Source organism: Dermacentor silvarum, chromosome 3 (assembly GCF_013339745.2).
Source record: "Dermacentor silvarum isolate Dsil-2018 chromosome 3, BIME_Dsil_1.4, whole genome shotgun sequence".
NCBI classification, from domain to species: Eukaryota; Metazoa; Arthropoda; class Arachnida; order Ixodida; family Ixodidae; genus Dermacentor; species Dermacentor silvarum.
The window spans coordinates 23,431,104-23,457,188 of NC_051156.1; the positions used below are offsets into that span (position 1 = coordinate 23,431,104).

Below are 26,085 nucleotides of genomic sequence, written 5' to 3' on the forward strand. Positions count from 1 at the left end.
AATGCTTTGTGCGTCCACAGACAACCCTTTGGGCCTCTGCTTGAGACGGTTTGCGCGTTCACCACAGATGCTCTTGTGCATCCCCACCGTGCCAACAGCTGGATGGTTGCGCCATTTTTGCGCATGCGTTGTTGCCAGGCAGCCCAATAGTTTAGTATTGGTTCAACAAAGCTTTGCGATCATCTCTGGCAACTACAGTTAAACCTCGGTATAAAGAGGTTAGTAAAATTGGCAATTTGCTTCATTATAATTAAATTTCATTATATGGAAATTTCATCTTTTTAGCAAGTAAGTGCAGTGGCTCATGAATTTTTCTTACGTGAAAGGGGCTGTTAAATTTTCCGAAATGAAATATTGCAGTGAAAGATTGCTATATTTAAATCGTGCTATACACACTTCGTTATATTGAGGTTTAAAATACGTGGTGTTCAATGGACAAGAAGGTGTAAAAAGTTAAATACTTTGTTACACAAAGAATTTTATTATACTGGAGTTGGTTATATAGAGGTTTAATTGTACAGTCGAGCCCGCTTGTAATGAACCTGAGTGTCACGCGGCGTCCGTTCGTTATATACCGAAGTTCGTAGTAAGTGGACCACAGCTAAAGAAAAAAAAGTTGCTAGTCAGCGGCACTGTGGGTAGCCAAAGAATGCGTGTAGAAACGTGAAAACACACAGGAGCATGTGATCTTGCCACCCGCGTGGTTGCCGCATATTTCCGTGGCCCCAAGGAAGTGTCGCGCCGCAGTGAAGCGGACTTTCGGGCCGGCGCCCAGGGATGCGGCGAATGCTCAACGTAAAATTTTTTTTATCAATTAAAACAAAAGTCACTCCGATTAAACTTTCACAAATAAATCTCCTTTGTTTACTCTTCCAAATGAGTGCAAACGTGCATTTTTACTTGAACCGCATCACCAATCTACATGTGCCTGAACATGGGGCATTTCACACATTTTCCAATGTTTGCTCCCCTTCCACTTCGAAACTACTCGGCCATCGACTTCAGTACTTTTTTGTCACACTCACTGCCAACTATCTAGATAAGTCATGTGATATAGTTGTATTGTGCCTGTAGACTTAGTAGAATTAAAAAAGATAATCAAAATGAACGCAGAATTGTATTGCTTCACCACAAAACACTTCGTGAGACATAGTACAGTGTAGACCTCTTATAACGTAAGTCGCGGGAGTCGCAAATATTCGCACTATAAGCGGTACCGCACTATAACCAAAGCAACAATTTTCAAGGCCCGCACATATGCAAAACATGTGCACCGAGCTGCCACGCGTATGCGACAGTCGAGGAATGCGGCTAGAACGTTTGCATTCACAGTCGAATCTCGTTAATTCGAACCAAATCACGCGGCGGCGCCTAAGCTTAGGGGAGACCCCTCAATGCTGCGGGCGAAGAAAAAAAAAAATGGAAGTTAAAAAAAAGACGTCGCGGAAATTTCACCCTCCCTCAAATGGCAAGGTCGCCGATTCTGCGTTGTGCCGGAACATGTGTGTACGTGCCGACGTCTCAGCCACACTACCGTAGCCACGTGTATGAACCCTTCTTTCTCCTTTATGCTTCCTCTACTTTCTAGTCACGTGTTGACCTTGCATGCAAGCGGATACGGCGCAGAGGGAAGCAGTGGCGCTGTCCCAGGTCGGCCAACGAAACTGCCCACGCCGGCAAACTCCGCTTCCCGATAATGGCAGAAAACGAAACTTCGGGGAGCTGGCACCGGGCCGGCTGGAGCGGCGGCGCCTGCACGGCGGTGAGCGCGCACGGTGACAGTCGAAAGTGAGGGAGCTATGAGGGAGGGCGAGGGGAGTTGCCAAAGCGGCGGAGTTGCCCGAGGCGAAATCCGCTTCCCTGCCGCCCTCCTCCCTCACATTCCACGGTCTCCGTGCGCGCCCTTCGCCGTGCTGTGCCGGCGCCGCCCGCTCCCTGAAGTTTCGTTTACTGCCGTTATCGTGAAGCGAGCGTCGGATGGCATTGGCAGTTTCGCGGCCCTCGCTCGTGATGCGTGCTGTGATATTTCACGACTCGCACTCAAGATTCTGGTTTCAGCCTTACTGGCTGTTCATTCGCACCACGTGCCCTTCTCCTCCACTTCATCTCTCTTTCTTCCTCGAGCACTCCTTGGGGCGCCCGTTTGAGGGGAGCGTTCGCCGTCTCCGCTGACTTCCGTACTCCAAGGCAGCCGCACTGTAACCGGTATTTCGTTTCCCGCAATTGCACTATAAGCGATATGTATATACATGGAGTGCTATGGGAAAATTAACGGGAGTCTGAAAAGACCGCACTATATCCGGTCTTGCACTATAAGCGGTTACATTATAAGTGGTCTATACCGTAGTTGCCGCCAATGGAAAAGAATAAGAAAGTGCCATTCCTTTTCTAGCAAATACCATATATTTAAGCCGTTCCGTGTATATTGTATTTTCTGGAGATGCGCGACTCTCACGCATCTCCTGTAATCCGGCTTCACCGCGTGGCTAAGCGCCGGCGGTGGTCGTGGTGGTTGCCGCGCATTGTGAGAGGTGGCGCGAGTGTTGCGATGCTAACGCCACGGATAGAAACTTGGGAGAAAAAGGTCGAAGGCGCTGGCTCTTTGGTTTGGGATCGGCGACCAACACGTGCGAACGCTTCGCACGTGCGCCGGCCCGCTTCGCGGGACCGTCTCGCGAGGATAACAGCAGGACACCCGTATGGACGAACACGGATCGTTTGAACACGCCACCGTTCGCGTGAACGTACACGTGAACGACTAGACGATGGTGTCATAGCACGGGGCGAACATAATCACTCGCTATCCGGTCGCGGTGAGTCGGACTTCCTTGATTTGTCGCGTACCCATGTGAATGTTCTGTGCGTAGTAATTCGGCTAGCATGTCTTAGTGTATGAAAAGCGCAATAAATGCCCTTTTGACTGTTTGCACTACTGTGTTGTCATTCCTTTGTCCCAAAAGCGCGTGTGAGACCCCACAATTTTTTTGAGTATTTCTTGGTAACCTTGGTTTGACCCACTACGGCAACATTCAAATCTCTGTAAGAGACGGAAAAGCTTTTTCTTCCAGAATTACTTTACGAGGGCAAATAGCGCACTAAACGATCGTCCACAATTTTTTAGAATAGAATCGGAGAGGGTCGAGCTCAATGTTTGGGACGTTTGGCGTGGAATGACCCAGGAGCCGGGAAACGCAAAAGCCGAGAAGCAGGAAAAATTGAGAATTGAGAGTAGTAATGAACTGCACACAATTTTATTTGAATTTTTACGTTTAAAAAAAAAGTTGCAGTTTCGCCCACAAGCCGAAGCATCGATTGCGATAGCAAATTAGTAGACAGCTATACAAAGTAAGGATAGTAGCTTTATCGACCGTCTAAACTTGTAAACTTTTGCTTATTAACTATATCAACAAGCATAGTGTCAGCGCGCACAGGCAAACATGAACACTTCACACTTGATGAGCGCGGACACTCGCTGTCAAAACGCTGGTGTGAGGAAGCGCCGCAGCAGCATCGAACGATGTGACCTTCGTGCTGTCTATCGCTTCAACGCAAACTGAGCGCCGAGAACACACAGCACGCACAAAGCTACGAGCCGCCTATGCACCTGTACTGCCTAGACTCTGCCCCCAGATACGGCCTGCGTCGGTAGCGCGCGGCGGCGCAGTACGCAGTTGATGCCAGAGTACAACACCGTGCGGGCGCACACTTTTTTCACATCGCAGATTGCTTTCAAGATACGGCGCCAGTGTAACCACCCCCCCTCCCCCCATGCCTCGCAGGCGACAAAAGCAGCGCGCTTCCGCCCTACCTTTCTGCTTTGCGTTTGCAAGATTGAGGCGCAGATTGAGCCGATCGGGCACATCGCCAACCGCGCCCACCGTCATCCTGGCACATTTTCTGGCACCGACGTTGAGGACTGGCTTCAACACTACGATGGGTGAGCGTGAGCAATCACTGGGACCAGACCACCATGGCTCGCTAATCCGATATTTTACCTCGCGGGAACGGCACGCGTCTGGTTTGAGACCCACGAAGAGAAACTCACCAGATGGGACTTGTGCAAACAAAAGCTCACTGGTTTGTTTGGCAAGCCTGTTGGCCGCCGGCGTGCAGCACAGAAATACATTGCGTGCCGCGCTCAGACGTGCACCGAGTCTTATGTGACATATATTCAGGACGTGCTTGCTCTTTGTCGCAAGGTTGACGAGAAGATGCCGGAAGCGGAAAAGGTTGCGCACATCCTCAAAGGAATTGTAAACGACACGTTTACTCTCCTCGTTTTCAAGAACTTGTTGACAGTCCAGGACATCATTGCTGAATGCCGCTGATTCGAAGAAGCCAAAAGTCGTTCTAATGCTCCCAACTTTTCCGCCTTCCTAATACGGCTGCAACATCTACCTGTGAGGGCCTCCATCTCCCACATGTGCTGCCTGTATTCGACAGTATTGTGCGCATCGTCCGCCAGGAGATTCAAGCTGCATCTCCTGTTCCCACCCAGGTTCGCGCCCCAGACGATTCCCACGCAGCAATATCCCTCATCCAGACTGTTGTACGGCAAGAGTTGGCCAACGTCGGACTCTACTCACTTTGCCCAGTCAACAGACCCGACTCACCTGGCGTACCCGATCTACCACGAAGTTTGTACGCTCATCCTCGCTATCAAAACCCAGAGGAATGGAGCACTTCTGATGATAGGCCTAACCACTTCTGCTGTGGACGCGTTGAAGATAATTACGCAATTTAAAAAACAGGCTGAAGGAAGGGAAAATGTGCTTTCGAATTTTGATAAGAATACATACTTCTGGCAGAAGCCGATTATCGTCTGTTCACGCTCGGCCGCGGCTGCCCGCATAGGAATTAAACTTTGGCCACCCTGCTTATCGATGTTGTAGCTGTTTGGTGTCACTAATGAACACTCAGCTAGCCTCGAGCCATGCAAAACTTAAGGTCAGACCACATGTACGCTTGCCAGAGTGCACTTACTCTTGGCCACCCCTGGTATCACGCCTTGGCACACATCGCTTCGTATTGAGCTATTGACAGGACTTGAAAATGCATAATTTGGCTGTGGCTACTATCTGTCAATCAAGCTGGTGCAGGACAAAGCCGGTCTACACCCCAGACTGGTTTTGACCAGACATGGCCAGCATGCTTCCAGACCTGTCGTGCACAAAGCAAATGGCACGCATATGCACTACAGTTGCATGTAGCTACGGGATGCTATGTAGCATAGATATTGCGGCCGCTGCGGGGTGTAGCGACGAGCCCATTCTCCGAGTGCGCTGTGGCTCGCTGAGGACAAGTGCGTTTCGCACGTCATAGGTGCTAAAATTGAAAATGATGTGTCTACGCGAACATCCAAAATCAAATTTGATGATGTTCAGCAGGCGGAGCGTTGTGGGCACGCCTCATTCTGCCGTAGTTTTCGTAGTGCAATGCATTGACGCAGGAGCACCACGAAGGGGGTCAAAGGTGATACTCTGCTTCTGCTGAACTTCTTGCTGTAAGGTGTTTCTGGAAAGTTTAGGTTGAAATGCTTTTTCGTAAGAAGTGTTTCAGGGCCCCTTTAACACTGCGATGTGACATGTGGTCTCTCTATGTAGGCGGTGCGTGCAGACCCTTCCAATGTGGAGCTACGCTTCGAGCTGTGCTCCCTGTACGAGCAGGTGGGCAACCAGCAGAGGGCGCTTGCGTGCTGCACGGCCTTGGTTCAGCAGATGGGCCATGGGGATGCCTGCCTCAAGCTCTCCCGTGAGCTGGCCAAGGTAGGGGACCAACCTTGGTGCTATGGGAGGCCTACGTGGTTGGTCTTGGCTCAAACAGCAAAGGTCCAGCTAGGGAGAGAATGGCAGATGCTCATAAGTGTATATAGGGTTCGCATGTTTCTTAAATTTGGGTTCTTGGGTGTGGCGCTTACATTATATAAAAGTGAAGGAATTTCTTTCTACATTAAAAAAACAATATGTAGCTAGTGTGTGCGACAGCAGTCCTTTTAGCTTCATTTGCTTATAGTTGCTGGTGCATAATTGCAGAGCTGGAGCAACCAGAATCTGGTGCAATGCAAGTGTGATAGCCGCCCTTGTATGCGGGATTATGCGTCACATTGCATGTCAGGTTGAGCGAAAACATAAGTGAAGTGTTACATTTGTAGCTCCCACGTACTGTACGTATGAAGCACAGAACCCATTGGCAGCTTTATAAGGGGTATTTCGTAAAAACCGAAATTTAGGTTGTCCCTTAGCTTGGAGGTGAATAAATATATTTTTTAAAATTTCTTCAATGCACTCGAATACAGAACATACATTATTTGATTTGTGCGCTCATTCTTCAGGGAAGATGGAAACAGCACATGAACTGCCAGGATTCTCGTTCAGGGATGAGAATCCTCCATTCTACAGCGCTTCATCGGTGATGCCCAAGGCATTTGTTATGCAGGACTGCGCATGCACATCACTGTGATCGTCAGGCATTTAGCGGCATGCACTGAGTACCTGAGGTGTACACCAGGGATAATTTCAGCTGACTGTAGGTACTTTTTAACTGCCAGCCATTCCCTCATTTTATTGATCTAGCTACTGTCGATAGCAATTTAAGGTGTATAGTGCCGTGTTTGCTGACTGCGGTGGCCAACGAGGCCTCTCTTCCATGCCGTCGATTTGTCCCAGCGAATAGTCATTCTCGTGGCTGATGCTGGTGAATAAAGTTCAGTATAACAGCATAGCAGTCATGTTTTCAGTGAAAGTCACCCACCGTGGCTGTGCCATGTCTGTTCGAGGAAACGAATTGGTGCAATGCCACCAATGCCACCAAATTGGCTTTCACCTTCACGTGTTTTGTCATGTAATTTTCGAATGCAGCTCGAAAGTCAATCTGACTCCTGCTAATTTTGTACTCAGAGACAGTAGTAACGCAATAAACTTTTTAAAGCGCAAACAAGAGACAAGGCACAAAAGTAAGGTCAAACACAGGACAGGCGCTACTTGAGTTGAAAGTAGCGCTTGTCATGTGTTTGACCTTCCTTTTGTGCCTTGTCTCTTGTTTGCACTTTCAAAAGTTTATTAAGTGTGCACCAACTAGGCCCACAGAAAGTTCTTCTCAGTAGTAACACAAATTTGTGCATCATTTGCAAAGTTTGGGTGTTCACAATGGCGACAACAAAAGGGAGGACACTTCCTTCGTTTTTCTTTCCTTGTCCTGTAGTGGCCAGACAACAAATGCCTTAGACTGCTATATACAGTCGAACCTTGATATATATACCAAACGCGAATATAACAAATATAGTATCAGATATGATGAAGTACCGTACAGTAGACTTGTGTTAATTCGATTTTGGGTAATTTGATTTTTTCAGTTAATTCGATCCCGACCGAAGTTCCCGGCCAGTGCCTATGCCTTTATATGGGCCTAAACAATCTTTATTTCGACTTTAAAATTGGCTTGTCCCAGATAATTTTAACTTGACCAGGAGCACACGTCCTCTCCTTTTTAAAGTGCCTATTTTCGGTCTTCCTGGAAGATTTTGATGCAAAATCATCAAATGGCTCATTGAGTGAAAAAGCCAGTGTCCTGTGTCTGTAACAGCAAATTGGCACATAAATTCTCGTTGGCTGAGACGCCATGGCACGAGCATGCCTTGACGGAGCAGAACAAGTGAAAGGGATCACCTTCTGCCGCAGTTTCGTGAGAGGAGAGGGCATCACCGCGACACCGTGTCACCCTTGCTCTCGGAAGCCTGTGTTATCCGCCCGTTTCCTGATCGCGCAAGCTCTCGCCTCGTTCTAACTGTGCCTTGGTAAGGCCAAATCAAAACGCACCAAGCATGTCAATCTGTTCGCTTGCCTGCGAGGAGCTGATAACTTAAAAGACTGCTCAGCGGCGTTCAATTGCGCATTAATGCTTTTGCATTCATAACTCGTAAGAACTGCTTATGTGTGCTTGCATTTTTGAAGGAGTAACCATACCTCCCAATGTCAGACTGATTATGGTATGTACGCAATTCTAATTCGTGCCTTCTTTCTGTTTTTCATTAAAATTGTGTTGAAAATTTCCTGTGTGGTGTAAATGCAAACGAAACCAAAATCACCTTTGCGGTGTTTGTAGGCTTTATAGCATTACACGAATGTACTGCGGCGAAGCTGACTTTAAAACCATGTGGTGAAGCTGACCTAAGGAAATCAGCCGCCATGGTGCAAAACCTAAATTAGTCCCTGGCCCACATTTTTTGCTGAAAAATCAGATGCCCGTTGTACTTCTACTTTGTTTAGGAGCTTGAATGTCCCTTCTATGTTAGTTTTTTACGATTGACACATAGAAAAGGGGGGCCATATTGATTTGGGGGCATGTTAGAATCGGCTAAATACAGTAAAACCTCAATAATTCGAACTCGGTTAGTTCGAAATTTCGGTTAATTCGAAGAATTTGAGCGGTCCCGTCATTCTCAATGCAAATTCTACCGGATAATTTGAATGGCCCGCGCGGCTCTATTCGGATAATTCGAAGTTTCCGGCTAGTAGCAACGTGCGGCGGTTAGGTTAGGGCGCTCCGTACAGTCGCCAACCGATTTTCCGAGCTCGTGGGGACTGAAAAATAGTCCGGAAAACTCGTTCGGCCGAAAAAAAAAGTTATTAGTGCGGCTTTAAAAAAATCTCTAATAATGCCCTGCCTCATACTACGCTTGGAGGGGATCGACTTAATTGGATTTGCGCAGCAATGACGTCGTCTCCGTGTACAGACGATGCGAACGTCACCGCGTTGGCGATCTCCGCCAACGGAGTTCGCATGGAGATCCAAGAAACGAGCTTCGCACCGCTTAGCTCTCCCGAAGGAACAGGAGGTAGCGCCGATCACTGAGACATGGGTCTCCGAGACACCTGCTCAGTGTACACGCCACGTTCAAAATAGCAACCGAAACTTGAGAGAGAGAGAGATAGAGAGAGAGAAAAAAAAAAAACCTCACTGAAATACCAAACGTCCACGCGAGCGAAGGTTCGTGCGGTCTATCGCTTCAACGGAAACTGAGCGGCGTAAGCACAGCCCATACAAAAGGTCAGAGCCGTCTGGAGATCACTTTCAAGATACGGTGCGCGCGAGCCGAGCGCGAGAAACCGCTCCGGCTCTTAAGTACGCAGGTGTTAGAAGAGTAGAAGTTGCCCCCTTCCCTCCCATACCCCCACGGCCTTTCGCACGAGTGAGGAAGTCGCGTTTACGCTCCGCCGTGCGTTCGCTCTCCATGAAAGTGCGCGTCCCCCGCGCGCTGTCAGTCGCACATACGGCGGGCCAATGCCTCCTTTACTAGAGTAAAGGAGGCATTGGGCGGGCGCACGCGATGATTTTATCGCTCTTGGACTTTGTATGGAACCTCAGGGCGGCGACGCTGACGGCGAAAATCCGCTTGAAGTGTCCATATAATTGCTATCGCAATAAAAAAACATCCCACAATAAATGGTTACAACTATAGTGCTGAGCGCATATACTAAGAAAAAAGAAAAAGAGCAGTACTCTGGAGCGTTTTGTCAGCCAAGGAAGAGCGGGCATGGCCTCCGAGACTAGAGAATTGCGCGAGCTCTCTATTGATAGCGCGCGTTCCAATCTTGGAGGCTATACAGCGAGCCACTGGAATCTAAGCCAGTGCAAAATCCAACATGGCGGCCTCCAAGATTGGGTAGCGTGGCTCGGAAAGAGTGATTTAGTCCGCAAAATCGAACTTTGGTGTCTCAATTCGTCCAAAAAATTGGGTGTGAAAATGCATGAACTCAATGGGAACTCTGACAGTGCATTTTTGAAGTCCGGAATATCCAGCAAGTCCAAAATTTTGGAGTCAAGCACCACCACGCCCGCTTTCTCGGCAGTTATCTATTCTGTGAACATCGTCCGCAACTTTGTTTAGTGCTGTGCGGGTGATATTTGTATGCTACGTTTTTTGGGCCAGCTGGAGAGCATGGTACTAGGGGCGGCGAACCAGCGCGCCAAGTAATCCCGCATCGGTGATTACTTTGAGTAATTTTTCTCGGACATGGAAAATAAAGGTGATTTCTTTTTGTGGCAAGTTCTTGCTTGTTTTTATTTTTATTAGTCATTTCGGTTAATTCGAAAATCCGCTTAATTCGAAGAATTTTTGCGGTCCGGCGACCTTCGAATTATCGAGGTTTTACTGTACTACCAAATAAATCAGTGATTGGTTTTGGGGCTTTTTTTTGCATTTTGTTTATTTCGAACTGCCGAATAATTGAAGTTCGTTGGTCCTGTCAGAATTGAATTAACGAAAGTCTACTGTATTTATTGTAACATTTCGTTTAATCAAACATAATTAATCTGGCCACCACTTCTACCTCTTCTCTTCTCTTGATCTCCCATATGCGCTTCTTCTTTCTCTTTCACGAGCGTTACACGGGCCTCCCCTCTGTGGTCAACCGTCCTGCGTTGATATGGCACCACGTTGTTCACAGATGATGTTTCAATAACACATTGTGGTCCACTGTAGCACAGAGTCTTTAAAATGCCTTGCTGATGCGCGGTCTTCACAACCTTGTAGGGCCCTGTAGAAGGAGTCTTTGATCCTTGCAGACCCCTCCGAACAAGCACGTAATCTCCCACTTGTATGTCCGGAGATTGGACTGAATGTCGGCGGTCGTAATTTCTTTTTATTGCGGTCTTCTATATAGCACATTGATCTTCACACTTGTTTCATTCTTGCAGCACCAAAAGATTTGTGATCCCCAACAGGTTGTCTGCAAGAAGACATTCCGATATGCCATGGTACGCGAAGTACAGTGTGCGCCCCAAGCCAACCGTGTGTGAGTGAGCCGTGTGTGAGTGATTGTGGTGGTTCACAGCAGCTTCAAGGACACATTTCCAACCGCCTGGAAATCCTGGGTAGACCGCGATGAACTGTTTGACATCCCGTATCGCTTTCTCGGCGACTCCATTTGCTTCTGGATGGTATGGTGCAGCGAAACGAAGCTCTGCTTTTCCTCTCGTCAGCCCAACGTTTCAAGCGATCACTTCTAAAAGCTGGACCATTGTCAGTGATTACTGTGGCGTGTTTGAACATATCTCGATTAAGCAGCGAGATAACGCTTTTGGAATCTTCTATTCCGGGCTTGCATGCCACCATGTGTGTGCACTCATCAATGGCCAGTAGAAAAGCTTGCGTAGTTCATACTCCCTCTCCCTTTTTCTGAGCTTCGCGAAGTCAAGGTGTATAGTCTCGAATGGCTTTTCTGAGTGTTTTTGGATAATAATTGTGCTTCCACGGGGCCTGAACATCGCTTTGCAGAGCTGGCATTGATGGCACGTCTTCACATTTTCCGAAATATCTTGTTTCATCGTCTTCCAGTAAAATCTTTGTTTAATCTTCCAGTAGGTCCTCCAAAAACCGTCATGGCCACCGTGTTCCGGAGAATCATGATACAGGCTTAAAATTATTCCTACACTCGTTGTAGGCACGTGTAGCCTACCATTTTTGAGAGTCATCTCTTCCGTGCCGTCCCACAGCATATGGGTGACATACTTGTCGTCATCTTTGTTCCTAATTAGCAGTCTTGACAAGGCGTCTGCATCTGGTAATTTTTCTTCTGGCCTGTGAGCGACATCGAAGGCAAACTGTTGTATTTCGCTCACCCACCTGGCCAATCTTCCTTTAGGTTGCGTCAGTGCTTGTATGTCAGTGCTTGGTTGTCGGTGAATAGGCTGAAGTGTTTGCCTTCCAGTTACGTCCTGAAATAACGAAAGGCCATTACGACTGCCAATGCTTCTTTTTCCGTTGTGGGGTAGTTAACTTCTGCCTTGGTGAAGGTGTATGAATAATAGCCTATCACTTTGAGCTGTCTCTTCGGATGGTCACTCTCGTCCCGCTTGTTGTATCGTGCAGGATACTGGAAGGAGACATTACAGACATTACTCAGTTCCTGACTGTTTATTCTATCTTCCTCTTCCTCTCCAGGCCGGCTCCCCAGCACGCGCCATCTAATGGCGCTGCAGTCGGCAGCGATGCCTTATACAACATATCCCCTCTTGGAAAAAAAATACAAAACACGAAGAAAAAAAAAACGGTTGTTTGTCCATTATTGCCTAATGTAGTCCTGCAGCTTCTTCGGCGTCTTCTTGTTACGGGCGCTTCTTCTCACGCGGGCTTCGCATCCCGGCAGATTAAATGAAGCTTGTTGCGTGCGCTCTGCAACAGGTGGTTCATGGTTAAAGCGTGCATTCTCATAGTTATCCGCGCTTGACGTCCCAGGTTGTGAAGGGTGATTTACAGCTGCAGTAGCGGGATTATCGGATGCCGGTGACCAGTTCATGACAGGAGAGGTACCGAACTTCATTTTGCTGATAGCTTCGCGGTGAACGGCCGCTAACTTGGAAGCATTCCAGACACGGCCATCTTCTAACAGGTAAGAGGCGGGTCCACGCTTCTCAATAATTTTCTTGGGCGCAGAAAACTGTGGAGATAGCTTCCCATGAACTGCAGGTAATTTAACCCGGACGTAGTCACCAACGACGAAGTTGGGTTCCTTGGCACCGCGCTTTTCATCGGTGTAACGCTTCGACTTGATTTGCTTGTTCTTGATGCGCTCTCGCAACTCCTGCAGTGCCTTTGAAGGGTCCGTGCTGAAACATTTGTCAGGCAATCCCACAATGTCGAGTCTGGTTCGAGGTTGTCGTCCATGAAGAAGAACAGCGGGTGCAATACCAGTAGTCGCATGAGGCGTACAGCGATATGTTTGCAGGTAATCAAGCATTGCTGTTCTCATATCACGGCGTTCTAACAGGGCCAATTGAATGTATGACTTTAATACCCTGTTAAATCTTTCAACCAAACCATTAGCTTGCGGGTAATACACAGACGAGTTATAATGCGTGATTCCGCGCTCTGTGAGAAATTCTTCAAAATTCGCTGAAGAAAATTGTGGTCCATGATCGGATACGATACCGCGTGGATATCCTTCTCTTGCGAAAAGTTCAAGTAGAAATTTCTTCACTGTATATGTTGTCGCATCTCGTACGAAAGCCACCTCTGGCCACTTGCTGTAATAGTCAATAACTGTGATGGCAAAACGGCAGTCGGCTGAAGCTTGCGTGAAAGGTCCCACAATGTCGATAGCGACTTTTTCCCAAGCTTTCTCGGGAAGAGGGACGGGCTGCATTGGAGCTGCAGATGTACGCGCGGATTTGTCGCATGACTGGCAAGTTACACATGTGCGCACAAGTTCTTCAATGTGATTATCCATGCATGGCCACCAATATGACTCTCTAAGACGAGCTTTGGTGCGACTAATTCCTGGGTGTGACTCATGTGCCAGATCCATAACACGGCGTGTCAAAGTTGTAGGCACGACAATCCTGTCACCCCGGCACAGAACGTCGCTAACAACAGAGAGTTCAGATCGCACGTGAAAATACGGTAGCAGATCTTTTGACAAGGATTTCTTGTCAGGCCAAGAAGTAGTGATAAACTGCTTCACTTGAGAGATAACCTGATCGGCAGCACATGCTTCTTGAAGCTCTTGCATGGTAACTACTCGGGACAGAAGACATATAAATTCTTCTTCGGGTGCATCGCGGATGAAATTCTCTAGGGGCAGCGGGGAGAGTGCGTCAGCCACGACGTTTTCGCTACCCTTCCTGTACTCCATGGTGTAGTTGTAGCACAGCAACCGTGATGACCAGCGCGCAATCCTTAACGGACGGTGACCTGTGCCTTTCGTTGAAAGGAGCGTAACCAAAGCAGCGTGGTCTGTCCGCAAAATGAAAGGTCGGCCCCACAGGTAAACGTGCCAGTGCTCGCAGGCCCAGACGCAGGCAAGGGCCTCGCGTTCACCGACCGAGTACTGCCGTTCATGTGGTTGCAGAGTACGAGAGGCGAACGCGACAGTTTGCAGTGATGTTCCGTTATCCTGCTGCAGTACAGCACCTAATCCATATCCTGAGGCATCAGTTGTAACGTACACAGGTAACTGAGGATCAAAAAGGTGAAGAACTTCGCAAGACGTTATCAGAGTTTTCAGCTGCTCCAAGCCGCTTTGTGCTGCAGCAGTCCAAGCGAAAGGCGCATCTCCTCGAAGCAAAGCACGCATTGGCTCCACAACATCAGAAAAATGCGGGATGAACTTGGAGTAGAAGCCTGCAAGTCCCAGCAGCGAACGAAGTTCATTGATATTTGTAGGTGATGGTGCCTTGGTTATCGCCTCGATAGATGACGTCAGTGGGAATAACCCTTTGGCGCTGACAACATGGCCAAGGAAAGTCAACTCTGCGACGTCAAAAACGCATTTATGATTGAGCCTGAGACCAGCATCAGAGAGCCGTTTCAAAACCGCGCGCAAATTGACCAAGTGATCCTCTCGGGAGCGTCCGTACACGATTATGTCGTCAATGTAAAATAACACGCATTTGCATCCTTTGAGGATCATATGCATCATCTTCTGAAACGCTGACGGTGCCGATGCCAGTCCGAAACAAACCCTCTTGAAGCGGAATAGGCCGTCGTGTGTTATAAACGTCGTAAGATCACGACTTTCTGGACTTAGTGGCAACTGGTGATATGCCGAAGCTAAATCTAGCTTGGAGAATCGCTGTGCTCCAGCCAAGCTGTTCAAAAGTTCCTCAGTTTGTGGCAGAGGAAAACTGTCCACCACTATAGCTTTGTTTGGCTCTCGTAGATCTACGCACATGCGAATCGAGCCATCCTTTTTTCTGGCTACAACAATTGGTGAGACCCACTCTGAAGAGTCGACGCGCTCAATGATGTCCTGAGCTTCTAATTTTTGTACTTCTGCCGAGACTTGCTCACGAATGACGAGTGGTAGTCGTCTCAGCTTGCTGGCCACTGGTTGAACAGACGCTCGAACTCTGACCTTGTGAGTGAAACCCTTGACAGTTCCTAGCTGTTTTTCAAACAAGTGCTCGAACTCGGAACGTAATTCAGGAGGTAGCACAGGAGTTTCTTGTGTCATTAGCAGACACCTGAGCGGCGATCCTTGAATCTTCATATCCAGAGCTGCGATACCATCTAAACCAAGTATGGTTGTTCCTCCAGGCACAACGTACAGAAGAACAGAAGTGCATCGGCCGTGAAATGTGGCTGGAGCAATGAAACATCCTTTTATTGGAATTGCTGACTTAGAATAATCGAGGAGCTGGACGGATGTTGATGTCAGAGGAAATGCAGTAGCAAAATGACGTTGGTAAAGTTCTTCGGCTAGGATTGAAACCGATGATCCGGTGTCAATCAGGAACGATACGGAAACTCCTTCAATTTCCAACACGGCATAAATTCCCTTCTTACGGCTCCAGATGTGACAAACACTTAAGTGATCGTCTGGGTCAGCTGTATCTTTGTCGTCTTCCGCGACATGCTGAACTTTTTTCTCAGACTTTCGGAGAGACTTGCAGACCTTTTCCAGATGGCCAATCTTACCACATTTACGACACTTATGTGTCCTAGCTTTGCAGAGAGGGCTATTCGCAAGATGGTCTAAAGAACCACAACAATAACACTCTTGCTCTTGCAAGGCTCGACGACTTTCAGTTTGCTTCTTATAGCATGTGCACGTGCCACAGTGCTTCTCTTTGATCTCTGAAGTGTTTTCGTCATTAACGTGATGCACATGTGCTTCGTGTCGTGCAAGTTCTTTTGCTTCTCTTGTCGCTTGATCATGCTGTCTCGCAATGGTAAGAGCCCGAGAAAGCGTAAGAGACTCTTCCAGTAGAAGACGTTCGCGCAAATATTCACTGGTAGTTTTTTCTATGAGCTGGTCGCGTATCATATCGTCCGCCAAGTCACCGAAATTGCATGCTCCAACGAGACCTCGTAGCACAGTGACGTAATCGACGGCCGTCTCACCTGGGGCTTGTGCACGTCGACGGAAACAGTGACGCGCTGCAGTGACGTTGACAGAGCTCTTGTAGTGGTCTTCAAAGATCACAATGGCGCGGTCGAACTCATCGGGGCCAGGAGCCGTCAACGTCTCTCCAGCGGCGCTCGAAGCCAAAAGGCGCGGGTCGTCCTCCGACGTCAGAGTCTGGAAGATACGTTGTCCTTCCAAGCCCAAGCAGTTGAGCAGAATCGCCTTCCGACGCATGGCAGGTAGGTCGGAGGCGCCCGACGCCACCATGTAGTTCTTGAACGCTTGGATCCATTGCTCCCATGGAATGACCGGGTGTCCAGGTGAGGACAGGAAAGGGGGTGGCGGTTGTAGTCCCGAAATACTCATCGTATAGGATGATAGGCAGCAATCGAAGGCACAGATGAGGGGCAAGCACATGGGCTGTTAAATCCTCGTCGCCAAATATGTTGTATCGTGCAGGATACTGGAAGGAGACATTACAGACATTACTCAGTTCCTGACTGTTTATTCTATCTTCCTCTTCCTCTCCAGGCCGGCTCCCCAGCACGCACCATCTAATGGCGCTGCAGTCGGCAGCGATGCCTTATACAACACCGCTGGTATAGTACAGCGCCAGTACCATAATGGGCAGCGTCGATGTTTAGCTTGAACGGCTTCGAGAAATCTGGTATGGTCAGCACGGGGTCAGATGATATAATTTTTACAAGCTGCTGATACTTCTGTTCGCATTCATTAGTCCACACAAATGGAGTATCTTTTTGTGTCAGCAACGTTAGGCATTTGGTCATTAGGGTGTAGTCTTTTATAAAAGCCCTAACACTTCCAGCGAGATCCAGGAACACTCCAAGAGAATGCAAATCGTGTGGTTTTGTCAGCTGGGAGATGCGGTTGTCAGCTGGGAGATCCTTCAAATATTCTCCCTACGAAGACAACAGTGTTCTTAAAGAATTCACTCTTCTTCAAGTTATTCTTTAGCCCAGCTTTGCTAAGTGCTTCTAGTAGCCGGGATAGATGCGAGGAGTGGCCATCACGAGTCTTCGAATAAATGATGATGTCATCCACATGCACGTTGCAGAAAATTCCGGTAATTTGGCTAAGCACGCTGTTCATGATCTTCTGAAACCATGCACCAGAATTTTTCCCACCGAAAGGCAGTCGGTTGTATTCAAAAATGTTGAAAGGAGTAACAATTGCCGTGAATGGTTTATAGTCTTCTTGCAGTGGAATCTGCCAATATCCTTTACAAAGGTCGATGCGGCAAAACCATGTACATCCGCCTGTCTCATCAATAATATTGTCGATCCTTGGCATCGGGTGTGGGAATAAATCAGTCTGACGGTTTACAAGTCTGTAATCAGTGCACATCCTGAAAGTGCCATCATCTTTGGGCACAAGTGTAATCGGAGATGCAAAGTTAGATGTTGATGGCCGAATAATTTCAGCATCTAGCAAGCCTTGTAACTCTTCTTCTAGCGATTTCTTTTTTTCATAGGACATCCCATAGGGCTTTCTTTTGACAGGTGCCATGTCGCTGAGCTTGAATGGAACTTCACTTACTTTTGCTGCAGGAGGGTAAACCCCGATGCATATCAGCTTCGGGCACTGTGTCGGTACATGCGAACTCTCTCTGACCAATTTGAGACGTGTTTCAGAATCTGCACACACTGGGATGTCTCAACCGGAATGTCAACGACGACTTCATTGCGCCATGAGATGTTTATCGTTAATTTCTTCATGTCAGGGCGTGCCAGTATAAAATTAAATGTGGCGTCATGAAGAAGCCGGGCTTCTACAATTGTTTTGCTTGTTTTAAACTCCACACACACGCGTACCCACTTGTCTAGCACTCGAGAACTTCCTTCGTAACTGTGTTCTTTGACAACCTTTCCACTGAATATTTGATCTTGCGGAACCAGTAGCGAATTAACTATGCTAACTTATGCTCCAGTGTCAATACTTTAATCATGTTTCTATTGACGCTCATCTGTGTGTACAGTAGGCCTGCCGCAGACTTCGCCAAGTAGACACTTTCTTTTTGTGTCTCCAAAGGGAAGGAAAAATCTGGGCTTACCAGTTCTTTTGCTTGTTTCGGGTATGGAGTCCTCTCATTGGTTGAGTCAATTTCAGCATAATTCGCTATAGTGCTTTGGCCATAGGACGCCTGGTCTTCCAGGAATCCGATGGTTGAGCTTCCGCTACTGATGTTGCTCTCTTGGTCATTGGTTAGTAAGAGGTCGTCGGGAACGTCTTTCAGTGACTAAGAGTTCATCCAATGTGGCAGGTTGTCTCATCATGATTAGACGCTGACAATCTTTTGTCATGCCTAGAATAATCAGTGGAACGATCGAAGATTCCCGCAGGTCGGGGTCGGCGCGTTGCAGAAGCAAACGTTTGTCGTAAAAGTAGTCGATAACCGATCCTTCTCGCTGCTTGTATGCAATGGCCTTTCCCCGGCATTCTATTGGATTCAAAGCGAAGTCTCGCAGAAAGCTAGCTCGCCATTCAACCTATCGTACATGTCACATGTAAGAGGTTGCCGGCGGTACACAAAAAAGACGACGACGAAGTTCGCGGAGCGTTCCGAACGGCGTGAGCGCTCGAGGCACGCGAGCCGAGGTGTAATCCGCGAGGGAGAAGCATCGAAGTGGGATTATCGACGTGGCTCTTGAGCTGGAAGGTCGCCTCGTCAGCCATGTTCTGACGACGGGAGAGCGGAGGACCCGGCCACGAAGCTCGTGAAGCTGGCAAGGCCCAGGTGTAGCTGTAGTCCTCGGAGACGTCCGGATGAAGCTCCTGGGACCGGCCACTGCTGCTCACGGTGGTTCCGGTCTTCTTCTCGAGAATCCTTCTTCCTTGGCCAAGCCCGTTCAACCGATAATCACCGTGCTACCGGGCCGCCACGCAGATCGTCGGAGGGCGAAGAACACTTCAGTAGGCAAGTGACACGTCAGCGGCGGCTACCGGAGCTCCAGCCCCGTACTCGGCCAGGTCGACGGAACCGCGAGGCGTCAGCACCTATGGCACCCTCAACGCTTCAGACGAGCCCGGCGTGGATTCAACAAGAACTTGAAGTCGACGGTCCGTAAGAGCCCACGTTTCTGCTTTGCGACGCAGTTAGGCCGGGGCCAGGGTGGCCAGACTTTGAAGAGTCAGTGCTAGTTCTGACTGAGAGACTTTAAGGCGGAGTTAGGCTCCGAAACCGAAACAGAATATTTGCCGGTAGTGTTGTATTTAGCCTAAGCTTTGTGTTTAAGTTCGAGTGAACACTTTTGATAAATTATGGTTCTAGTTTGGTGTGCTTTGTGCTTTTACCGTCCGTGTACCTATTAAATCCTTATTTTCTGTGCTGCCAGTTGTCTCTCCTTCATCGAGAGTAGCGCATGTACGCAACTCTCCGCCTCCCAAGTAGAAGGTGACAGTACATCTGTGTCGATGGGTACGCGCAATTCGAACCACTTCTTCGCATTTCCTAAAAGGAAATGGTGCATATTATACAGTTAAACCTGGATATAACGAAATTGAAAATTCCCGAAAAGCTTCGCTATAAAGAGGATTTAGTTATATGCAGATTCGGCACGAAAATTAGAAAAGGAAACGCTTACCGTATTTACTCGATTCTAACGTGCACCCATTTTCCGGGACCAAAAGAGAGGAAAAAAAATACTTTACAGTACTGCACACCCCGTGCTTTCATACTGAAATACAACTATCGCTCAAGATTTACTCCCAATACACTAAAGTTGCGATGAACAAAAAAGTCCTAGTTTTGCCCGAAAGGCGAAGCATCGATTGCGACAGCATATTATCAGACAGCTATATGAAGTAAGGATAGTAGTTTTATCGGCCGTATAAACTTGTAAACATTTGCTGTTTAACTAAATTGGTAGACTAATGCCTAAGCACACGTACTACAGCACATGGTCGAAGCTACAGGAGCTGCTAGGCTCGAAGTGCGTAGGAGGTGTCCATATTGAAATGCCGATGGCGATATGGTAGTGCAAATTTAGGGCTGTACTCGATTCTTCCCCGCAGGCAATTTTTCGATCAGTTTTATCGGAAAAAAAAAGTGGGGGGGAAAGGTCACGCCTGTGGCAGCAAGATCGCCGGGTCGAGGGATGCAGGCCCGCCTCGCGCACGCTCGCACGCATGCACACATGCGCTCGCTCTCGCCTCGCAGCTGCCGTGAATTCGAGCGCGCCATGTGCGATGCCGCCCCTTCGCATTTCCGTTGCGGCGGAGGAGGTGCTTCCGGATGCTGCTGGCGCAAAAATGACAAAATTTGGGGCGAAATCTCTAGGTTGTTGGCAGGGAAAATTCGTTATTTTGAGGGGGTCTCCAGCTGCCACTACGTAGAGGTCTCAAATACATGTGCTTCTATGGAGTAACGGCAGGGCATAAAAAACTTCGTTATAAGCAGGTTTAACTGTAGATGTGGTCACAGTCCGTGGTCCAATTGTTCTGCGAACATGCATATTCATAAATGTGAAGCCACGTTGATGGGCTTAATGATGTACCATCAAAAGGTTCTGGCTTGATAAGTGCTTTCACCGCCTGCTTTGTTGATAGGAGTGTTGATGATAATATGGTCAGAAGCTCTTGCTGCGCTTGCTGTTCCTGATTTTTCAAAAGGTGTTGTATGAGATGGTCGGCAGCTTGAGTTTCGCTTTTAACTACGGTTGGTCTACCCGAACTATCATTCCAGCGTTGGAAGGCAGTCACACGCATATGCACTCTGACTGAGCCAATGGATTCGAGATTCTCAAGTGAAGGATTGGCTCTATCGGCTAAGAAGGCCAAGAAGTCCAGTGTGCTGACCTTTTCAGGGAACTCGACGGCATTGTCTCCATCTTCCTTGTAGTTCCTCATCAGTAGACGACCATTTTCATGTCGGGCGATGGTGAATGACACCCATATGGTTCAAAACTGCAACTGTGCCAAAATGTAACTTTCCGTTTAATCAAACATAATTCATCTGGCCGCCACTTCTACCTCTTCTCTTCTCTTGATCTCTCATGTGCGTTTCTTCCTTCTCTTTCACGAGCGTTACATTTATTAGAAAATAAGTTGAACATGAATATAGGTCAACTCCTGTATATTTGAACGATGCCACATCTGAGTCCCTGCCGGTCACCTCTGGCGTACCACAGGGCAGTGTTTTGGGTCCACTGCGGTTTTTTTTTTATTTCTTGGTATATATAAATGATTTAGCGAATGTAATTTCAGAGTCGGTCTCGGTAAAATTATTTGCTGATGACTGCATAATATTTAACGCTATTAATAATAAAGATGACCATAGCAACCTACTGAGAACAGATTCAGAAATCTGACGCTGGTGTGAACACTGACATATGGCTTTAAACCTCGAGAAAACTGTACTTTCGAGAGTGACATGAAAAAACACCCCCAGTTTATTGCAATATAGACTCCATGACAGTAATAATGTTGCATGTAACTAATGCCCAAGGCTATTTAAACACGTGGCGGCTGTTTGTATCATCGCCCCTGGCAGTAGAAGCACCGTCCCGGTGCTTAAGCTACACATCCGCGGGGAAAGGTGTGTGGTATGGCTTTAGTAGAGTGTACTAGATTGGGCGAGTGGGTCCAACGAAGGCTCCCCGCTGAGGCTTTTTTATTGAAACATTGGTGGCGCCACCGTCACTTTCTCCCGAATGAGCAGCTCCGTGCGCCGGCCGGACGCTTGTCACGTCGGGGACCCTACCGCAGCTGCTGGGAGCTTTTACAGGTGGATACTCGGTGATGGCAACACTGGTGTTATTCACCACCAATCTTTTGTAAATAAAGTGGAAAAACAGCGGTGGAAAGAATGCAAACGACGCAACAACGATGGTGCCTCGAGCAGATGGCAGCTACTCAGCCCGTGAGCTCACCTCAGCCAATGAGCACTGCCGAAACAACCAGAGCCAACGTTTATTGGCCAGAGATTCAGAATAAGGTGACGGCAGCGCTGCCACAATTTCCACGTTTTTTGCTTCACCCTTGGCGCTTGCCAAGGCGTCCTCTGGACCCATTCCCCCAATCTAGTACACTCTAGCTTTAGTCTCGCCACGTGAATGATGTCACTTGCAGCTGACGATGACGCTGAGAGGTCGGCGGGGATGATTTCATACGTGACATTGGTCACTTGTCGCACCACACAGTATGGGCCAGTGTGGCGCGACAGCAGCTTTTCGCAAAGGCCCACACGGCGGATGGGTGACCGGAGAAGCACCAGAGATCCTGGAGAAAAGTGCACGTTGCGATGGTGGCAATCATAGACGCGTCTCTGATGCTCCTGTGAGGCCTCGAGACGGGTGCGGGCGAGCTGGCGCGCGTGGTCGGCGTGTGCGATTGCGTCGCGGGCGTATTCTGTGGCTGAACGTGAGGGCGAGGGCAGCAAAGTGTCCAAGGGCAACGCGGGTTCTCAGCCATATACGAGATAGAATGGTGAATAGCCGGTGGTGTCGTGACGCGATGAATTATACGAAAACGTCACATAAAGTAAATGAAGATCTCAGTCGTTGTAGTCGGCCGCAACGTACTTCGAAAGCGTGTTGGTAATTGTCCGGTTGAGGCGCTCCATGAGACCGCTGGTCTGTGATTGGTAGGATGTGCTGAACTTGTGCTTTGTCGAGCAGGAGCGGAGGATGTCCTCTACGACTGATGAGAGAAAGCTACAGCCACGGTCAGTGAGTAATTGGCACAGAGCACTGTGCACTAAAATGATGTCGATTGGCTGGAGACATCTAGCTGGGAGTGTGGAGGGCTTCTTCATTTTTTTTTCAAATAAATCTTTATTTTCCAGTAAAAGAAACAGAAACTGGATGGTCATTTTGGGCTAAAAGCTACGTAGCTTGACGGGGCCCAAAAGACCTTGCATGGCAACATCAACTTGGCACGTTATCAAAACACTGTACTAGATATTGTGGGCATTTATTGTGCACTTCTTCATCATCTGTACATTATCATCATCATGCGTGTGCCCCTCATCTTCATCGCGCGTGCGGGCGCATCATCATCAGTGTGAACTGTCGAAGGCTGTTCAGGCTGGTTGTGGATGCCGCCCTTCTTCGCCGTGTCGTCGCTCGGGCTCAATAAAGGTCCGCCCTTACCGTGACGTCACAAGTGGTGGAGGCGCTTCTTGGTTCCCCGTCCTCTACGCCCCTGGCCTACTCCCTGGAGCTTCGTTCGGGTCGCCGCTTGTGCCCACTGTCCGTGAGCATGTCGCAGGACGAGCAGCCTGGCGCTTCTACCCTAACCATCCCGCCTCCACAAGCCGCACCTTCTGTGATCATCAGCGGCCACCAGCATGATCCCCATCTGTTCGCTGGTCTTCATGGTGAAGATGCTGACTGGCTGAATGATTACGAGCGCGTAAGCACTGCTAATCAGTGGGATGTCTCCGCCATGTCTCGTTCTACCTGACCGGTGTGGCGAAGACCTGGTTTTTCAACCATGAGGTTGATTTCACCGATTGGACGAACTTCAAGCAGCAGCTACGGCAAGTCTTCGGCACGCCGGCAGTTCGCTCCGGCCTTGCAAAGAAAACTCTGAATGCTCGCAAACAACACTCCAGCGAGTCCTACACATCGTACATCGAGGATGTGCTTGCACTCTGTCGCCGTGTCAATGTTGCCATGGCCGAGTCAGACAGGATACGCCACATTCTTAAAGGTATTGGGACTGTGGCCTTCAACGCGCTCGCCGTCAAGAACCCAGCTACCGTCGCTGACATCGTCTTGAAGTGCCAGCGCCTCGACGAGCTCGAGTCCGTACGCTTGCAGCCGGACTACAGCGAACACCGTTCTGCGGCAGACCCCGACTTGCGCATTATGATCCGGGCGATCATCACTTGGCTTGTCATCTCCGTTGATGATTCCTGCTCAGCCTTCTGGTGCAGCATTGCACGACGTCATCAGAGAGGAACTTGCGTCAATGACCTGCTCTGCGCATGTGGACCCTCCGGCCCCTCATACCGTACCAACATATGCGCAGGTTGCTGCCGCGCCTCCAACTAGTGTACGTCCAACGGTGCCTCTACCCACATACACGCAGGTTTGTGTCGCTCCTCCGGCCAATGTCCCCTCAATACCAATTGAGCCGTCATCGCCCCATCTGACCGCACTATCTCACAGCTCACCGAGCGCCCCTTACTACCTGCCTTGGCGACCGTCGCGTCCTACCTGTTATTACTGTGGTTATCGCGGCCATATATCGCGTTTTTGCCGCAAGCGCCAACAAGATGAGCGTCGCGGGTACGACCTGTGTGAACGCGATGCGTATTCTGGTGGGGCCTCTTGCCAAAGCCGTCGTTACGCTTCCCCTTCGCGCCGTTCCCCATCTCCGCCCGCAACGACCAAGACGCCGAATGGTTACCGTACCACCATGCGCCGATCACCTTCGCCCTTCCGCCGCTCCTCGTCACCGCTTCGGCCTGCCTCATTCACCTCTGACCGCCGCCCGTAAAACTAAGTAACGCAGTTTTCGGAGGAAAAACTGCATTCACCGACAGGACTACAATTCCTCCAGCGCGCCCTTGTAATATGATGTCCGTGTTTGTTGAAGGTGTGCACGTTGAAACTTTGGTGGACACCGGTGCGACTTTATCTGTTATGCATTCCGATTTGTGTAGGCGTCTCAGGAAAGTTACGACACCTTATGATGGACCCGCACTTGTTGCAGCTCAAGGGAAAACAATCCGCCCTTCCGCATTTTGTACAGTGCGTGTATCCATCGATGGTATCGTGCACTACATACAATTTGCTGTGCTGTCGCCCTGCTCCCACCAGCTCATTTTAGGATGGGATTTCCTTGCCTCTGCTTCTGCTGCTATATGTGTTGGGCAAGGCGTCGTACATATGACCGACACCGACTATTCGCTCAACGATGAACCGTATTAGCCACTTCTTCTACTCGCTGCAAAAAATACCGAGTTACCTCCAGGCTGTCAGCAAATTCTGACCATCACGTCCGACGCCATCAACCATGGCGATGTGTTAATGTTACCTTGTGCGCGTTGGCTCACAAAAGGGATAGCCATTGTTTCAGGCTTAGTTAGGTTTGATAATGGTTCTGCGCTTCTCGAAGCAAGGAACACAACACCTGAGAAAATTCTACTTCCTAAAGGCACCACTTTGGCTTGCGTTGCTGATTCAGAGCCTCTCTCTGTCGTTCCCCTCAAGGCTTGCTCCCTCTGAAATCCCTCCTGCTGGACATTCTGCCTCTACCTCCGCTCTTGCTGCTGTAATCAGCTCGGACTTGACCCCTTCGCAGACGCAACAGCTCCTTGCCTTGTTGAAGAAGCATGAATATTCATTTGACGCCCATTCTTCGACATTGGGACAGACGACCGTCACAGTGCATCGGATTCAGACAGACGGCAGATCCATCGTGCGTCGCCGGCCGTATCGCGTGTCTCTAGCTGAGCGCCAAATTATTGAGCAAAACGTCGCCGACATGCTGCAACGTGAGATAATTCGCCCCTCTGCTAGCCCTTGGTCGTCTCCCATTGTTTTGGTCCGAAAAAAACGATGGCTCCGTGCGTTTCTGTGTAGATTACCGAGCACTCAACAAGATCACGCGCAAGGATGCCTCGCATTGACGATGCCCTCGATTCCCTGCAAGGTGCCGAGTACTTCTCCAGTCTTGATCTGCGTTCAGGTTACTGGCAAATTACGATGCACGAAGCCGACAAAGAAAAAACAGCGTTTTCAACCCCAGATGGTCTTTAGGAGTTCAACGTCATGCCCTTCGGCCTCTGCAATGCTCCCGCAACTGTTGAGCGCATGATCGACACCGTTCTGCGTGGCCTGAAGTGGAAGACCTGCTTGTGCTATCTGGATGATATCGTTATTTTCTTGTTGACATTTGCACAGCACCTGCAACGTCTCGACGAGATTCTCACGTGCATAGCCTACGCTGGTCTTCAGCTCAACACCAAAAAGTGTCATTTTGCAAGCAAGAGGATCAAAGTCTTAGGTTATATTGTAAGCAAGGATGGTATTCGACCTGATCCTGACAAGATTTCGGCGGTGCTTCACTTTCCTGGTCCAGAAAAGATAAAGGACCTACGCAGTTTCCTCGGCATCGCTTCCCATTTTCGCCGATTTATTCGCGATTTCGCCTCTATAGCTGCACCTTTACACCACTTACTTCGTTCTGGTGCTCCCTTCGTGTGGTCACCTGAATGTGAATCTGCCTTTGACCAGCTAAAGGGCACCCTCACATCTGAACCTGTCTCGTG

The 26,085-nt window shown here is 48.9% G+C and overlaps 1 protein-coding gene across 3 annotated transcripts in view; it reads left to right on the forward strand.

Moving 5' to 3' along the window:
• The window catches only part of LOC119445378 (general transcription factor 3C polypeptide 3), a 501,836-nt gene that overhangs the window by 155,796 nt on the left and 319,955 nt on the right, over positions 1–26,085 (forward strand). For all 3 annotated transcript variants that reach the window (XM_049664501.1, XM_037709688.2, XM_049664502.1), the window contains exon 7: positions 5,604–5,765. In XM_049664501.1, coding sequence (XP_049520458.1) covers positions 5,604–5,765 — 162 coding nt within the window. The remainder of the gene's footprint in view (positions 1–5,603; positions 5,766–26,085) is intronic.